Below are 14,951 nucleotides of genomic sequence, written 5' to 3'. Positions count from 1 at the left end.
TCCCCTTTCTCGTAACAGAGCCTCTCTTTCCTGGGGACATAGCCCACAGGGTGACTCCCCCACAACCTTGGGGAGCACAGGTGACCCCAGTAACCAAGCTGAGCACTCCATTCTTCATTGGCTCAAAGGGTGGCATGTGACCTAGAGTTACCAATCAGGATCTTCCTTGGGACATGACAGACAGTGTTTGATTTGATGACGGCTCTTTCTGCTGGGGTCGCTAAGCTGGTGGCCTAAAGCTTGGGTGCTGCAGCCGAGCCACATCGAGAGTCTCTAGAGAGATGGCAAGAAAGAAGCCTGAGCATAGGACTGAGCCCCTGGATCCAGCCATTCCTGAACCTCGGAGTCCCTTGACTTCCCAGTGGCATGAGCAAATAAGTTCTGGTTTACGCTTGGGTAATCGAGGCTTCTGTCACATGAACCAAAGTGCTCCTTAACTCCTCCCTGGGCTCTTCCTGCTTTAGGCCTCTGGTCCCAGCTGTCTTCTGACACACAGGTGGGAGGTCCCCCTGAGAGGGAGCAGGGCTGGGAGGAGACGCAGGATCGTCCTCTGAGCAGGTCCTGTGGGTCTGGAGAAGCATTTCCGGTTCTCGGAACAAGTTCCCGTCCCTCTCGGGGCTGCAGGATTCCTCTGCAGGTGTCCCCCTGGAGGGAGGGCGGACAGACAGGCAGACAGGGAGAACGAGGGCGGGACGGACAACCTGCTCCTTCTCTGCTTTTACTAGTGACTAGTCAATTTCCTTCCCGAAGAGACCAGCGCAGACCTTCACCTCCAGCCCCCATCAGCTGCCAGTAAGGCTTCGCCAGAGTGTCGATGACAAATCAATCATGCAGAGAGGGCAGGTCTCGGAGGGAAAATGGATGCTCCGGTCCGGGCTGGAGTGGGAGCCGTGGTGTTCCCGCCTCCCACAGCCCGGGGGACCTGCGCCCTCAGGAACGCGCTGAGGCTGGCTCCGGGTCCCCAGCTCCTGCGGAAGGCAGTTGGAAGCCCTCCGCCTGGGTGGCTGGTATTTGAGACGGGCTTCCCCCCCAGGACGCGATCTGGAGGCTCCAGCCCACGGCGCGGCTGCGGTGACTTTTGCCCAGCAGGGCTGTGCCGTCCAGCTCAGGGGACAGGAGCCCTGCTCCCGTGATGACCCCAGCTGCCCCAGGCTCAGAGCCGCTGGGTTCTCGGCCGCAGGGTGGTCTCTGGCTTCCCTTGGTTCCTGGGAGTGGCCTGGTGCCGTCCCTGGCCCTCAGCCTCCCCGCGCTTTCCTGGCTGAGGGCTCCCGGCCACCCTGCTCTTCTGTGGTTCTCTGCGTAAGTCGCCCGTCGGGCCTCCACGCCTCGGCCAGGGCTGTCCCTGCCTGGAGCACCATTCCCGTCCCACCAACTGCCCCTCTGTGTGGCCTGGCAGACAGGGCTCCAGGGCTCTCTGCTCCCTGAGAGGCCTCCTGGGCTGTGTGCCTCACTGTCCCGTGTCTCCTGTGACGGTCACGGCTCCTGACTGTGGTCCACCGTGAGGATGGTTCTGCTCCCCATCTGCAGCCCCAAGCAGGGCTCGGCTTGCAGCAGGTGGCCGGCAAGGAGCTTTGTCCCACAGTCGCTGTCCCTGGAGGTGTGAAAGTGGACAGACAGGGCCACAGAGCCCCATAAAGTCCCCAGCCTTGGAGGGGACCCCTGAGGTTGTGCAAGGGACTTCTGAGGTTCTTGCCAATCCAGCGGTCCCACGAAGGCTGAGTCAGGGGGACCCGCTGACGGCCTCCTTGTTCCAAGGGTCAGCCCTGTGACTCAGATTGGCCAGTCCCTGCTGATGGGTCAGCGAAGGTCACCTGACCCCTGGGCCAGCCAAAGACTTGCTTGGGACTGCAGGAGGTCAGGGAGCAATTTGCTCTCTGAGAGTTCAACTAAGAAATCCTAGATCGATTCTAGAGAAGGGAAGATTCTAGAAGGTCAGGTAGGCATGACAGGGCTTGAAGGCAGGACTTCAGGGAAGAGAAGAGTGTGGGTCGGTGTCTCAGTGCATCCGGCTGCTGTAACAAAACACCTCTGACTGGGCACTTTATAAACACCAGAGGTTTAATGCTCACAGCTCAGGGGGGAAGGCAGACACCAAGGTGCCACAGCTCCGTGTGCCGAGGGCTGCTCTGTTTTGAAGACGGCACTTGTTGCTGTTCCTCCCAGGGAGGGAAGCTGTGTGCCAAGGGGAGAAACCAGCTCCCTCAGCCTCCTGTAAGGGCGCCCATTCTGATGGGGGTCTGTTGTTTCCAGGCCCCCCCACTGCTGCGGCTCTGGGGGACTTAGATGTGAGTTGGTGACGTCCCGCGCAGGCAGCCAAGGCGGAAGGCCAGGAGGCAGGACCTGCCCCGGCCCCAGAGAAAACAGAGAGCCCACCCAGCCAGCCCTCCTGGCGGCACCAAGGCTGTTTCTGGTCAGTCTTCAGCCTGAGCCCTTCCCCACCCTGAAAGCTGGCTCCTGCTGGCCAGATGTGGGCAGCGGGCAGGTCCAGAGTCCATGAGACAAGGCACCCTGCCCAGGTTCCCCGGCACCTGCCGCCTCCCAAGTGCAGCCCCAGGTCCCTGCTACTCGCCCCCCTCCAGCTCCCTGCGTCCACCCACAGGGACACTGTGCTCTGCAGGCGGGAGACTGCCGTTTCCAAGAGTCATCTCCCTCAGCTTGGGGGTGAGCTGCGCAGGATTGCCCGGGGCTTCCTGGCCCCCATCTTCGGGGACCTCGCTTGTGGACGGCTCGGCTTCAGAAGTGGGATCTGTGGGAGGAGAAGACATCATCGAAGGAGCACGAGGCCCCTGGAGTAACCAAGGCCATCCAGAGAACTGGGGACTGAGGCCATGGTCCCCTGCTGGCCCAGTGGACACCTGAGCGTCCTCGCTCCCAGGCCCGGCCCTTTCTGAACACTGCGGCAGCTCCCAGCTCCCCTCAGGCCCTTGGCTTTGCCCAGATGGCCTCCAGTGGGGCGGTAAAATCCCGGGCCTCACCACGGTCCCTGCTCGCCCAGCGGCTGCCCCCCTGCTCACTCCAAACAAGATGTGGCTTTCACCTGGGCCTCCAGCCTCAGCTGCCCCTGTCACAGCCACGGCCCTGGGCCCAGGGGGGTCAGCCCTCTTGCTCCCTAGCCTCTGCCCGGTCACCAGCCGACCACCCTGGTCCCCAGCCCAGGGCTTTCCCAGGTCTCTGCTGGGCAGGAGCTTCTCAGTCACCGCCCCCTGGCCTCCCCAACTGCCCCTCTGCATCTGCAGGAGGCTCCCTGCCTGGCCCCGGAACTTGCCCCTCCCCCGTGCCCGACGTGGTCTCACTCATCCCCGGGACGCCCAAGGGTCCTGGAGACAAGTGGGAAGGTGGGGGTGAGGCCTGGGTCTCCTCACTGGGCTGGGGCTTAAAGGCTGGACCCTCAGGACCTGGGATCTATGACCCTCGACTGCAGAGGCTGGCGGATGGAGGCTGGCCTGTCCACTAGAGTCTGCCAATCTGGTTTTGTGACCACTGGTGAGATTTTGTCCCAGGTCCTGGAAGCCTGGGGGCTGAATCCCCCCGCACCGCCTTCTCCACACTGAAGGCAGCACCTCGGCCGCCCCCCCCCCTCCAGGTCCTTCTCTGGCTCCCACGGCCTCAGGGCGACTCCAGCACCCCCCCTGCAGCCGGAGCTGGGCTCTGGCGCACGCACACCCCCACCCGCTCGTCCTGGCCTCTAGGCTGTTGCCTGCGCTGTTCTGCCCAGCAGGTACGCCCTCCCCACCCTGTGCCCACCTCGGGCGGTCCCCTCAGCCCTGGCACCCTCTTCTTCTGCACAGTGGAACCCCCGGCTCTGAGCCAGAGGGTCAAGTCCCGAGGGGCAGAACATGCAGGATTGCTAACTGCGCACGTCCTTTCTCTTCTTGTGGCAGAAGGACCCCTCTGCTGACACTCAGCTGGGCCCAGGCTGCCCAGCCCACCTTGGGGCCACAGGCAGGCCCCTGGAGTGGGTGCAGAAGAGGGAGGTGAGCTCCCTCCCAGGGGGTGGCCAGCGCTCCGTGACCACTCCTCCCTCTCCCGGCTGACGGCGGTTTCACCCCCACAGTCAGGACAGAGTCCTGGGACAGCTGAGCATCAGCAGAGAAGGACTCAGGTCAGTAGATGTCCTCGAGGACAACCCAACCGGGACCCCAGCAGGTCCTGAGAGAGAGGCCTGAGCTCTGGGCAGGTGACACTCATGCCCAGGGCCTTGTGGCTGCTGCAGGGCCGCCCACCCCCCAAAAGTCTCGCTGGCTGTGGTGTCCAGCGCCTCTCAAGGCCACATTAACAGCTGCACCTCCTGCTGCTGATCGTGCCCTGGGCTGGGCAGGCAGCTGAGCGCTTCACCTGCTCATCCAATCCCCTCCTCAGGAGGCCTGCGGGGGTCACTGAGGCCCTGGGCTGGAAGAGGTGACCTCAGTTGCCACTCCGCCTGTCCTCGCCATCACCCACCCTGCCTCCCAGCCCTGGGAAATGGGCGGCTGGGGGCCAGGGGAGGGGACCAGCCCACCTGCGCCCTCCTTCAGCTCCCCGGGGTCCTGCTGGCCATCTCCAGGCCCCGCGGCTGAGCCTGGGCTGGTGGCCCCTGGGCCTGCCGGGAGGACGGTCATCCTGTTGCTGTTGCCGATGCTGGTGTATTCGAGGAAGCAGGACTTGATGTGGACTCTCTGGACTGCGTCCGCCTTGGGGTGAGGGTCTGGCTGGGGCGTTCGCGTTTCAAATGAAGTTTCCGAGTCACCGGCCGTGGCTGAGACTGCGGACCAGCCCAAGAGACGCCCAGAGGAGTGGGCAGCTGGACGGTGGCCCCAGAGCCCAGCTCCCAGCCTGGCTCCAAGTCCTCCTTGCTGACTTCACCAGTGGCCACCTGGCTCGGTCAACAGCCGAGGTCCATGCCCTGTTCACCACCAGGCAGCCACTCCTCCTGCCCTCCAGAGCCCCCAGAGGACCTGGCACCTCAGCCTTTCTCTGGACCCCAGTGATTCCTTCCTCATCTCATCTCTCTGCTTCCTGGCAGGGCTGGGTCAGGTCTCCACCTTTGGTCTTGCTCATGCCCAGCCCCAGCTCCTGCCATCTGGCTCCTCCACCCAGACTTCTGGAAAGAGCTGTCCACGCTCAGCCTGGCCTCCCTCCCGACCTCCGACCCTTGCTGGCAGAACCCCACACTCTTCCCCTGGCTGACCTCTCCCCCAGCTGGGCCCCTGCTCCTGGGCCCCTGCGGTGCCCCTCCCATCCCGTCTGTCCCTGCCTGGGAGGCCCTGGCTCAGGGCCTCTGGTCACTGTGCTGACCCTGCTTCAGCTGGCCAGCCTCGGCTTCTCAGGGAGGACGTGCTGGTCTTACAGATGGGGAAACCGGTCTCCGGCTGGTCAGTGCCATCTCTAAATACCCCACCTGTGCCACAGAGTGGTTCAGTCTCTTGGAAGGAAAAGACCCCCTGAAAAGACTCTGGCTCCTGTCCCTCCCCACCAGGAACTGAGTGGGGCGGGGGAGAACGTGGCCACAGGACGCCAGTTACCTGGGGGGCTGGTTGACAGCCCGTGGGCAGGGCCTTCCGGCAGGTCGCTGTGCAAGCTCATCTCGTTGCTGTGTCCCACCTGCACCCGTCTGAGCAGGGACCGCTCCATGTGGATTTCCTGGGACCCCCAGCCACCTGCCAGGGGTCCCTGAGCCGAGGAATCACCTGGGGCAGCTGGGGGCAGCTGGTTGGGAGCTGTGGGACCTAGAACAGTGACACAGTGTTAGGAGGGGCATCAGGATGTCTGGACTGGAGAGCAGGTAGCCAAGGAGCTGCAGCCAGGATGTCCCGAGTGGGGCCCTGCCCAGGGTCCCATGGGGACACCTGCAGTCTCAGTAGTCACCCGTTGCCTGCTTCCTGGTCCTTCTCAGCCTTCTGATCCCATCAGGAGACCCTTCCTTGGTGTAAGCGTGTTCTCAACACGTCATTTCATCTCCTGGACATTTACCTTCATGGTGAACTTCATGGCTTTCAACTCAGGGGAAAGCTAAAATTTTTATTTTAAAATATATTCAAGTCGGGGGTGGGGAGTGAACCACTCAACAGCCCTGATTAAACAAACAGGGACGTAGCCAAAATCGAGGAGGTGACGTGGGAGGATTCACACTGGGGAGATGATCATCAAGACGTCGGAACAAAGTTCCTCATCTCACATCTGGGAGACTGAGGCCCAGGGTAGAGCCAGGCTCTCCCAAGGTTACAGGATGCATCTGAATTTGGGGCTGGTGTTCTCACACGGGGTGCCGGGCTAGACTGAAAGAGGCTGGCACCCTTGTGCCCCAGTGCCTGGCATGGAGCATGTTCAGCCTGCAGCTCTGCATTTCAACAAAATGAGCATGTCTCTGCTGACCTGTACCCCAACCTCCAACACATGCTGCTGTGGGGAAAGAAGTGTGTCCAGAGAAAATGAAATATCTCCACAGTGCACGTGTGATGTTCTGCTGACAAAGAAGAATTTGAATTATTTCTCAAAATACTACATTCCATTAAAAAGAGCAAAAGGTATTGGAGTGAAGGGATAGCAGGAGAGGTTTGATCCAGGCTCCCTCATTCTCACAACAGCTATAAAGGAGGGCCGTGGACATTAGGAAGCTGTCCTTCCTCCTTGGAGGACTGAGTGCCCCACAAGCCCTCCTGGGTACCTGTCAGATGACTTACTGCTGCCCTCAAAGACTTTCTGCTTCATTAAGACGTTCCCGTGTCCGATCTGGATGCCTTCGGAGTTTGTGATGGTGATGTGGCAGTTGGGTCCACTCTGGCAGATCATGTAGACTGGAGTCTGCTGGTGCACTGCTACAGCAGATGGATTTCTTTCTTCAGAATCTTCTGCAAAATAATATTCCACTCTCTCCCTTTGCCCCTCGATAGGGGTCTGAGGCTCCAGATGCCAGTTGGCAGCACCAAACTTCCCTGGAGAGTTTGTGAGAAGGGTTCCCAGGCACCCCATCTGGGAACCTGGGAACCTGCCTGGGTGACTCCAGCCTTGCATGGTGGACAGCTGCTCGGGTGTCACAGAGGGAGCTCAGGGTCAAGATGGCAGGTGGCCCTCCTGGTGTCTTGCTGCCCCGCCACCCAGGCCCAGGATGGCTCCTGGGAGGACTGCAGGACCCATGTCCTCTCTCCCTACCCTCTGTCCCCCTCCTTGGGAGGCACCCACAGCTCCAGGCCCTGAACCCCAGGGGCCTGTCCCCTGGATCAAACACTCAGATGCCCCCTCTGACTAGTGACATGGATTTGAACTTGTCACTGATTTGAACTCCAGCTGCTGTCCCACCTCATCGATCCTTCCCCACGTTGCTGACCCCACAGGGGCACTGTGGGGGTGTGGGGAGGCTCCCTCCCCAGCTCTGCGGACCCACCAGCCACCACCCCACCTCCAAGACCCTGGGCCGTGGTGGTGTCTTTGTGGGTGGGCTCTTTCATCCATATGGAAATAAAATCAAATTACACTTTATGACTGCGTTGTAGGAAGACAAAACCATCCAGGCTGCGTTCATTCCCAGATGCCCGTTATTGTTAAAATGTTTGGTTTTCTTCTGACTTAAAAAAAATCAAAATGGAAACATCTTTGCAGCCTCTGGGGTGACCGAGGCTCTAGGCCCTGGGTGCCTGAGGCCAGGTGGCCCTGGATGCCACACTTGAGGGGCCTGAGCCTTGCCTCACCTTCTCTTGGCCAACTTTAAAATCCCAAGATTGCGGCTCAGCCCGCCAGCACTTTCTCTCCCGGAACCCTTTCCAGGGGATGGTCAGTGCCACCTCTAGAAGCTTCTGGCAGGTTCTAATGAAGGGGAGCAGGCAAAGTGCTCAGAAGGGCCCTCGCCAAGGACTGGGTGCTGGGCGCGATGGCTTCTCTTGGGTGCTGCGTGCGTGGGAGTGGACAGCGGGGGAGGCCTACCTGGTGCAGAGACGCGCCACACTTGCAGCTTCTGGTCCTGGTCCAGAAGGCGCTTGCTTTTCATCTTGTACAAGGTTGGGTTCACGTCCTTCGCTGTCTTCATTCCCAGGGCCTGGGCGATGCTCAGGGCCTTGCAGGGCCCGCTGGCTTTCAGAAACCCGAGGATCCTTTCCTCTGGGAGGCAGGGCGACTAGGTGGTTAAGGAGACCCTGCTCCCAAGTGTGGGTCTGCCCCGCTGCTCGCTGGCTGTGTATCTGGGGACAGGGGCCCGCGACCTGGGTGGAGCAGCAGGGATACCCCGCGGGCAGCTGTGACCTAGGATGTGTGCCTGGTGCCGCAGCCCTGCGCCTGGCAGGTGCACAGAAGTGGCAGAGAAACAATTTCTTGGCCATTTAGATTCTTGGGCTGCCACAAAGACCAACTCTGGCCTCAGGACCCTTGGTAGGAGCCCTTTGGGTAGGACTGGACTCAGCACTGGTGACACCTTGTACCTCTGGGAGGGCTTGGGGTGGGGGAGGCAGGGCTGGACGAAGCAGAGGCTGTGCTTACCCAGCTCGCTGAGCTGAAGGCCAGGACTCTCTGCCGCGGCAGGTGCTTCTTCCTGGGGCTTCTGGGCTGGAGGAAGACAGGCGGGTCGGGGCTGGGCACGGGCTGGGAGAGCAGGCTCCAGCTCTGGGGTGTGTGAGGCCAGGTGAGCGTAGGAGCCCACTGAGTGTCAGGCTTGGTGTCCGTGGGCTCTGGGGCCAGAACTGGGCTCAGGTGTCCTTGGGTGTGCTCGGCCACCATCATGGTCACTGTGATGTTGCCATCATTATTTTTCTTACCTCGTGGGCTTTGCTGTGACCTATTCTGCTGATACTGGGCTCTCTGCACCTAGTCATCCCAGCAGCTCTTACGAAATGGCCCTACTGTCATCACCATCGACCAGAAAAAGTAAAAAATCAAGGGACATTAGATGTCCCCAAGTGGCAGAGACTGGATTCAAACCCAGGCCCAAATCTGTGCTTGTCTATTGCCCAGATCTCTCCCGTGGGCCCAACCCACCCAGGAACGCAGTTTACCATGGCTGTCCTGGGCAGGCTGGGTGGGATCCACACCTCCGGGATCACCTGTGCCCAAGCGCCATGTTGCAGGGGCAACTTGGGAGACTGTCCCCTCCTTGGCCATTCGGTAGAGGACTGAGTTGAGCTCCTTCTTGGGCACTTGGCATTCCTTCACCAGCTGGTAGGACTTCAGAGGGGAGCTGGCATCTCCCAACACCTGCAGGATCTTCTGCTCAAGGAGGCCTGGGAGGAGGGGAAGGCAGAGAGAACTGAGCCCCAGGTCCCCTGGGTGGAGAGGGCCAAAGACTCCAGGAGGCCAGGGAGGCCCCCTCTTGAGTAGGGTCCAGGGCAGAAACCATCCATGGCAGCAAGTAGAGCCTGTGTGTGGAGAGACAAGCACGTGGGCTGGAGGGTGACGGGGACAGAGGCGGTGCACACCCTCTCCATGTGCCCTCCCAGGCGTGGCACCAGGGCAGGTGGGAACGCTCAGCTCGCCACGTCCCAGGAGCAGGGGGTGGAGGGGGGGGGCAGGCACGTCTGGCCCAGGGCCTTTGCCATCGGTGCTTCTGATGCCCCTGCTGTCGTCAACCTCAGTGGTGCCGTGATGATCCGAGCCACAAGCCCCACAGACATTCGGAAGCAGGTCTTTCCTCGGGTGCCCAATCACGGAGTCCTGAAATGCCACACTCAGGTCTCTCTTGAGTCCTGGGCTTCCCCATTTCTCTGCCCCCACCACCATCTCCAGGATGGTGGGGTCCACCAAATGCAGCCATTTCCCCGGGGGTCTCCTCTGCACCTGACCCCAGCTTCTCTCCAAGGGCCCCTGTGCTCCTCCCAGTCCACTTGCCTGCATGTGGCCCTACTCAGAAAGACCCTCTCAGACCCGTCCAGCATCTCCTCGACCCCTGCTCAGAGCCGTCTCCTCTGGGAAGCCTCCTCCCTGCGCTTGCTGGTGTTGGCTGCCGCTGGGTCCCCTGCAGATCATCCCCACAAGGTCCCTGTTGTTTGCCTGGTTCCCTGTCAGACCTTTGATGTCTTGCCCAGGACCAGGCACACAGTAGGTGCTCATGGAATGGAAGTTGAATGAATGAGTGAGTGAATGAGTGAATGCTTTGTCCTCTGCTTGGACAGACACTGCCCAGTTGGCCCAGGGCAACTGGCATGTTGCTTCCTGGTCTCAGCACAAGGAGCCCTAAGCCTTGTGGGGACTCAAGGAGGAACTTTGCAAACAGCCCCTACTCCTCCTAGGGCAAGGCCTGGAAATCAGAGCCATCACCTCCCATCATTAACACAAAAACAAAAACCCCAGGGCGCTGCCAGCTGACAGCATGACACAGACGCTGTGTACAGGTGCAGGTGACGCCCAGGAAAGAGCAGCTGGGAGAGCCACATGGGTGGTGGCCTGGCCTGTCACCAGGAAGTTTCTGCCCCTAAGAATACTGCAGGTGGTGAGAGGAGGGTTCTCCTTGGGACTGCCTGGGTCCCTTCCTCTGCATCTGGGGTTTCTTTCCTGATCAGCAGACAGTCAGCTGGCCCTGGCCCCAGCAGAGGCCCTTGTGGGGCAGAGTAATGAGCTTGTGACCCCACAGTTGGGGCTGGGGCTTGTTCTTGTGATCAGAATGTTGCTACCCTGCTGGGAGCAGGTGGAGAGCAATGAGAGGATCAGGCTCACCCACTCCTCCTTCACCCACCAAGTTTACCCAGGGGAGGGGCACCCAACCAACTCTGCACCTGGCTTTGCCTTGTCTTGCAAAAAGTGTAAGTTCTTGGGGAGCCCACCCTGAGCGCTGCGGGGCCACCCAGACCCCAAAGGACAGGTGGGGTCAGGGAGGTGAATGAAGAGCCAGCCTGAGAGCCTCTGGGTCTGACAGTGGGAGGTTGTGGACCAGAGCAGGGGCAGGGGACAAGCCCAGCAACAAGGGAAGTCGCTCGGGGAGGCAGAACCTCCTTGCCCGGTGCCTACAGGGTCCTACCAGGAAGAGCGGGCACTAGTCATGGCCAGTGCTCCTGGGTCACAGCCGGCCGCCATCAGTCCTCCCCAGCGCTCACTTCTCCTTTTTAATCTCTGGTGAACTGAGCCCCTGCTGCACATGCCCCGTGCCTCAGTTTCCCCACAGGTGGAACTGAGGCAACAGCAGCGACTTTAGGGATTCAGCAAAACACAGAACAAGAGAGAGAAAAAAATGAAAACCACCCATGTGCGCAGGCGCTTAGCGGGGCCCCTAGAAAGGAGCGGTCCTCCATGCTGGCTGAGGAGTTCTCCCTGGTGGCCTCCGGAGGAAGATGGTCACCAAGGAAAGAATATAACCCACAGAAAACAGGAGCATGTGCCTCTTTTCCAAGCACCAAGCTTTGGTTCTCAGGATGACTGTGCAGAGCCACTGGTGCTTGGCGGCTGTGACAGCCGGGGACTTCACGATGCAGGGCCCCGGTTGTGCCATCTAGGAAATGGGACAGCACTGCTCTTGATGCTGGCGGCATTTCATGCACCTAGACACAGGAGCCTTTGGAGGGATGGCTCGGCTCCCTGGCCCACTCCTGTTCTCCAACCCACTGCTGTTACCTGGGCCAAGCAACCTCTGGAAAGAAGGAGGAACCCGCCCCCAGCCCCAGGAATTACGCGTGCTCCCTGGAGGAGGAAGAGCCTTACCTCTCTTGCTTGGGTCAGCAGGAGCCTCGGCCATGCTCACAGCAGAGGCAAGGGGCCCAGTGGACCTGGGAGCAGGTGGCTGTGCCGTGGCCTTGCGGGTGTGAGCCGCAGGAGGCTGGGCATCTGAGCCCCCACTCGGGGAACCTCTGAACCCACAGGGAAGCTGTCAGCTTCGACCCACAGCTGTCAGGACTCACACTCCAAAGACAAACGCCCAGTCCGCCCCACCCCATCAGGAGAAAGAGAAAATGAAACTGTGTGTGGTTTTTCTCAGAAAGAAACAGAATCGAAAGCCGGACCCATGAGGGAGAGAGGGTGGACCCCAGCATGATGTGGCCAGGAAGCAGCTGGGATTGGCAAGGCTGGGCGCCTCTGAGATGGCCTCCTTCCCCTCCCAGCACCCAGTGCTGACTGCCAGGCCCCACATGGAGGACAGGATGCTTCGGTGGGTGGGTTCTCTGCATTTGTTCCTGCCTATCCAGGGGCCCCACTTTAAGAAGCACCTAGTATGTGAATTCCAATGCATTGGCCTCCCCAGCTTTGCTACAGAGGAGGGCTGCCTTCTTTCTTCAGAGAGGAAACTGAGGGATTTGATCTGTGATACCCAGAAGTCAGGCATGGTGAACCCCCAGCCCACACACCAAACTGAGGCCCCACGCTCATGGGAAGATGCTCCATAATTTCAGAATTGTGGGTGGGATGACTGCCTTCCTGCACCAACTTCCCACCGGCCACAGGGTGGCACCTGGGACAGCGCTGCTCAGCAGTTAGGGACTCCCAGCAGAGGCCAGGATTTTGGGTTCAAACAGCCCTACCACGTACTAGCTGTGTAACCTCGGGCAACTTATTTATCCTGTTTCCTCATTTGTAAAACGGGGTCCTGAGAGCACCACTTCATTGGGGTGCTGGTGAGAACCAAGGGGGTGATCCAGCAGTCTGGCCAGAGCCCCTGGCGTCATCTACAGGTACGAGAGCACTTGGGCACCGCACATGTGCTTCTGGAGAAGGACCCATGGCTTCCACAATTTTCCAAAGGGGCCAGTGACCCCAAAGCAGTTCAGAGCTCGGTTCTCTTCAGATCAAAGAAGAGACTGGGGTTCAGAGAGGAGAAGGGCTGCGGAGGACTGGGCCCTGGAGTCTCTGGGTTTGGGGTGCAGCAGGTTCCTACTTGGTGGCCCGCGGCCGAGGGCTGGGGGGCGTGCCGGTCCCCACGCCCCCTCCCCACCCCTCGCCCCGAGGTTCTGCGCCCAGCTGCGAAGCAGCAGGCGGCCGGGGTTTGCCTGGACACTGCCTGCACAGCAAGCACCGAGCGGGCGCTTCCTCCTCAGCCGGACGCAAGTTGGGGACTCAAGGAAGTCCCAGCGCCGGACCGCGGAGGCCAATCAAATGCGACCTCGTGCGGCCAAGCGGGGGACGTTTTCAGTTCCAGGTGACCGCTTCTGCTTCCGGGTGCAGAGCCAGCGCTGCCGGGCAGGTCCGTCAGGACAGCACGCCCCAGGGGCCCTCACTGCCCTGTCCTGCAGAACTGAAGGCATGTGCAAGGCCGCCGGAGGTGACCAGGTCCCTCCGCCGGAGCCTCGGCGGCGCGCTCCCCGCGGAGCCCCCGGACGGCCCTGCGCGGCGCGGCGCGGGCGGGGGACGGCCAGCAGGGGGCGCGCGCCCTCCGCCCGGGGCCCGGCCGCGGGACACACCCCCCGCCCTCGTGGCCTCCGGGCCCAGGGCTTCACCCCTTCGCCTTCTTGCGCCCTCCTTGAATCCCACCGCCGCTGCTTGTCTCGTCTGCCCTGGGAGCCAGCGCCCCGGTGGTTCTCTGGCTGACCCTGTGGTCGGTTCCGTCCTCAGCCTTTGCACAACCCACCTCCGCCAGGAGAGACCCTCCCTCCATCCGCCTCCAGGGCCGCCCCGTTCCTCCCAATGCCCCTCTGCCTCCTGGCCGGTTCGCCGTGACCTCTTCCAGATCAAAGGAGAGACTGGGATTCAGAGAGAAGGGATTAGGCTTAGGGTTAAGGTTAGGGTGGGGTCCCAGGCCGGTGGTGGAGCTCAGGTCTCTGGTGGGCTCCCGGCCAAGCCGAGGGACTTGAGCGCCATCCCGAGAGTCAGCCTGGCTGCTAGGAAGGTCACCTAAACTCAGTGGAGGAGGCCAGGGCCCATCGTGGCCCGTCTGGACAGCTTGGACGGCCACATGGAGCCTCTTCCCTGCCTCTCCCAGTTGTTCCTAGAAGCCAGAAATGAGTCACTGTGCCAGGAAGGCCAAGCGCCTGGGGAGGTGCCCTGGGGACAAAGATCCTGTCTCACTCACCCTCTTCTCCAGAGCAGTTTTGAGCTGCAACTCTGCTGTTCCCGGGTAGTGGGTGGCTACCTCTCTGAGCCCCAGTTTCTTTAGCTATTAAGTAGAGATAACAAATAAGAAAAACATTTCCATCAGCCTTTACTGTGTGCTCATAAAATTTGCCCAAATTTGGAAATGTATGTGATGCAGCTCCATAACACAATTATAGGCCCTGCCACAAACAGGCAAGAAGCAAGAAAGAGAACAAAAACAACTTAATGTGGGCGGGTTCCACCTTTGCCTTCCTCGCACATCTGCAGCTAAAGCCATGAATCTGCTGGGAGCGTCTACGACACTGAGTGGGATGCTCACTTTTAAAGATTTGAATTAGCTTGTGTTCCTCCTCTCAATTTAAGAAAATTGGGAGCTAATTTTGACCATGAGAGTTGTCTTCAAGCCTAGATAGCAGTGGCTTCAACAGCACAGATGTCGTTCTTTTTCCTCTCGCAGTCTAGAGGGCAGTCCACGAGTGGTGTGCTCCCTGTGTTTCTCAACATTTCGCAACCTCCATTCCCAGGTTTGCCTTAAGTTCAAGAATGGCTGTTGGAGCTCCAAACCTCTCATCTGCATTCCTTCCAGCAGGAAGGAGTAAAAGAAGGGCAGGTATCTCCCTTTTTGGAACACACATTGCAAATTGCCCATACTTCCACTAATAATCCCGTTGGTCAGAGACTAGTTCTGTGATCCTTACCTGCAAGGGATGCTGGGATAGATGGTCTGTATTCTGGGCCACCATGTGCCCAGCTAAAACTGGGATTCTATGACATTCAAATAGGGGACAGCAGCTATTGGCAGAGGCCTGGCTGTTCCTGGTGTTTCAGGCTCTTCTGCAAATCTGCTCTGTGCCCATGGAGGCCCAGGGAGGCTGAGTTCAAGGCAGCATTTTCCTGCTCAGAGACTCCCTTCCCATGTGGGTGGCCAGAGAGGACAGGAGCAGGCAGGGCGGCCCCTCCTCCTCGCCACCTGGAGAGCGCCTGCAAGTCCAGACTTCAAGATGGCACTGCTGTTGCTGAGCGGGCCTCTCTCTGCTTGG

General features: G+C 60.2%; 1 protein-coding gene across 1 annotated transcript; it reads right to left on the bottom strand.

The window, feature by feature from the left end:
• Positions 1-2,144: 2,144 nt before the first annotated feature.
• Zbp1 (Z-DNA binding protein 1) lies at positions 2,145-11,739 on the bottom strand. The gene is made up of 8 exons (XM_026406790.2): positions 11,590-11,739; positions 8,958-9,182; positions 8,446-8,511; positions 7,897-8,070; positions 6,660-6,827; positions 5,502-5,705; positions 4,499-4,741; positions 2,145-2,746 (listed from the first exon to the last, which is right to left on the bottom strand). Exons 1-8 carry the CDS (start codon positions 11,621-11,623, stop codon positions 2,562-2,564), a joined length of 1,299 nt encoding a protein of 432 aa, XP_026262575.2. The 5' UTR covers positions 11,624-11,739; the 3' UTR covers positions 2,145-2,561.
• Between the last annotated feature and the right edge of the window lie 3,212 nt (positions 11,740-14,951).

Source organism: Urocitellus parryii, chromosome 6, assembly GCF_045843805.1.
Source record: "Urocitellus parryii isolate mUroPar1 chromosome 6, mUroPar1.hap1, whole genome shotgun sequence".
Taxonomy (NCBI): Eukaryota; Metazoa; Chordata; class Mammalia; order Rodentia; family Sciuridae; genus Urocitellus; species Urocitellus parryii.
This window is presented reverse-complemented; position numbering and strand designations above follow the sequence as displayed.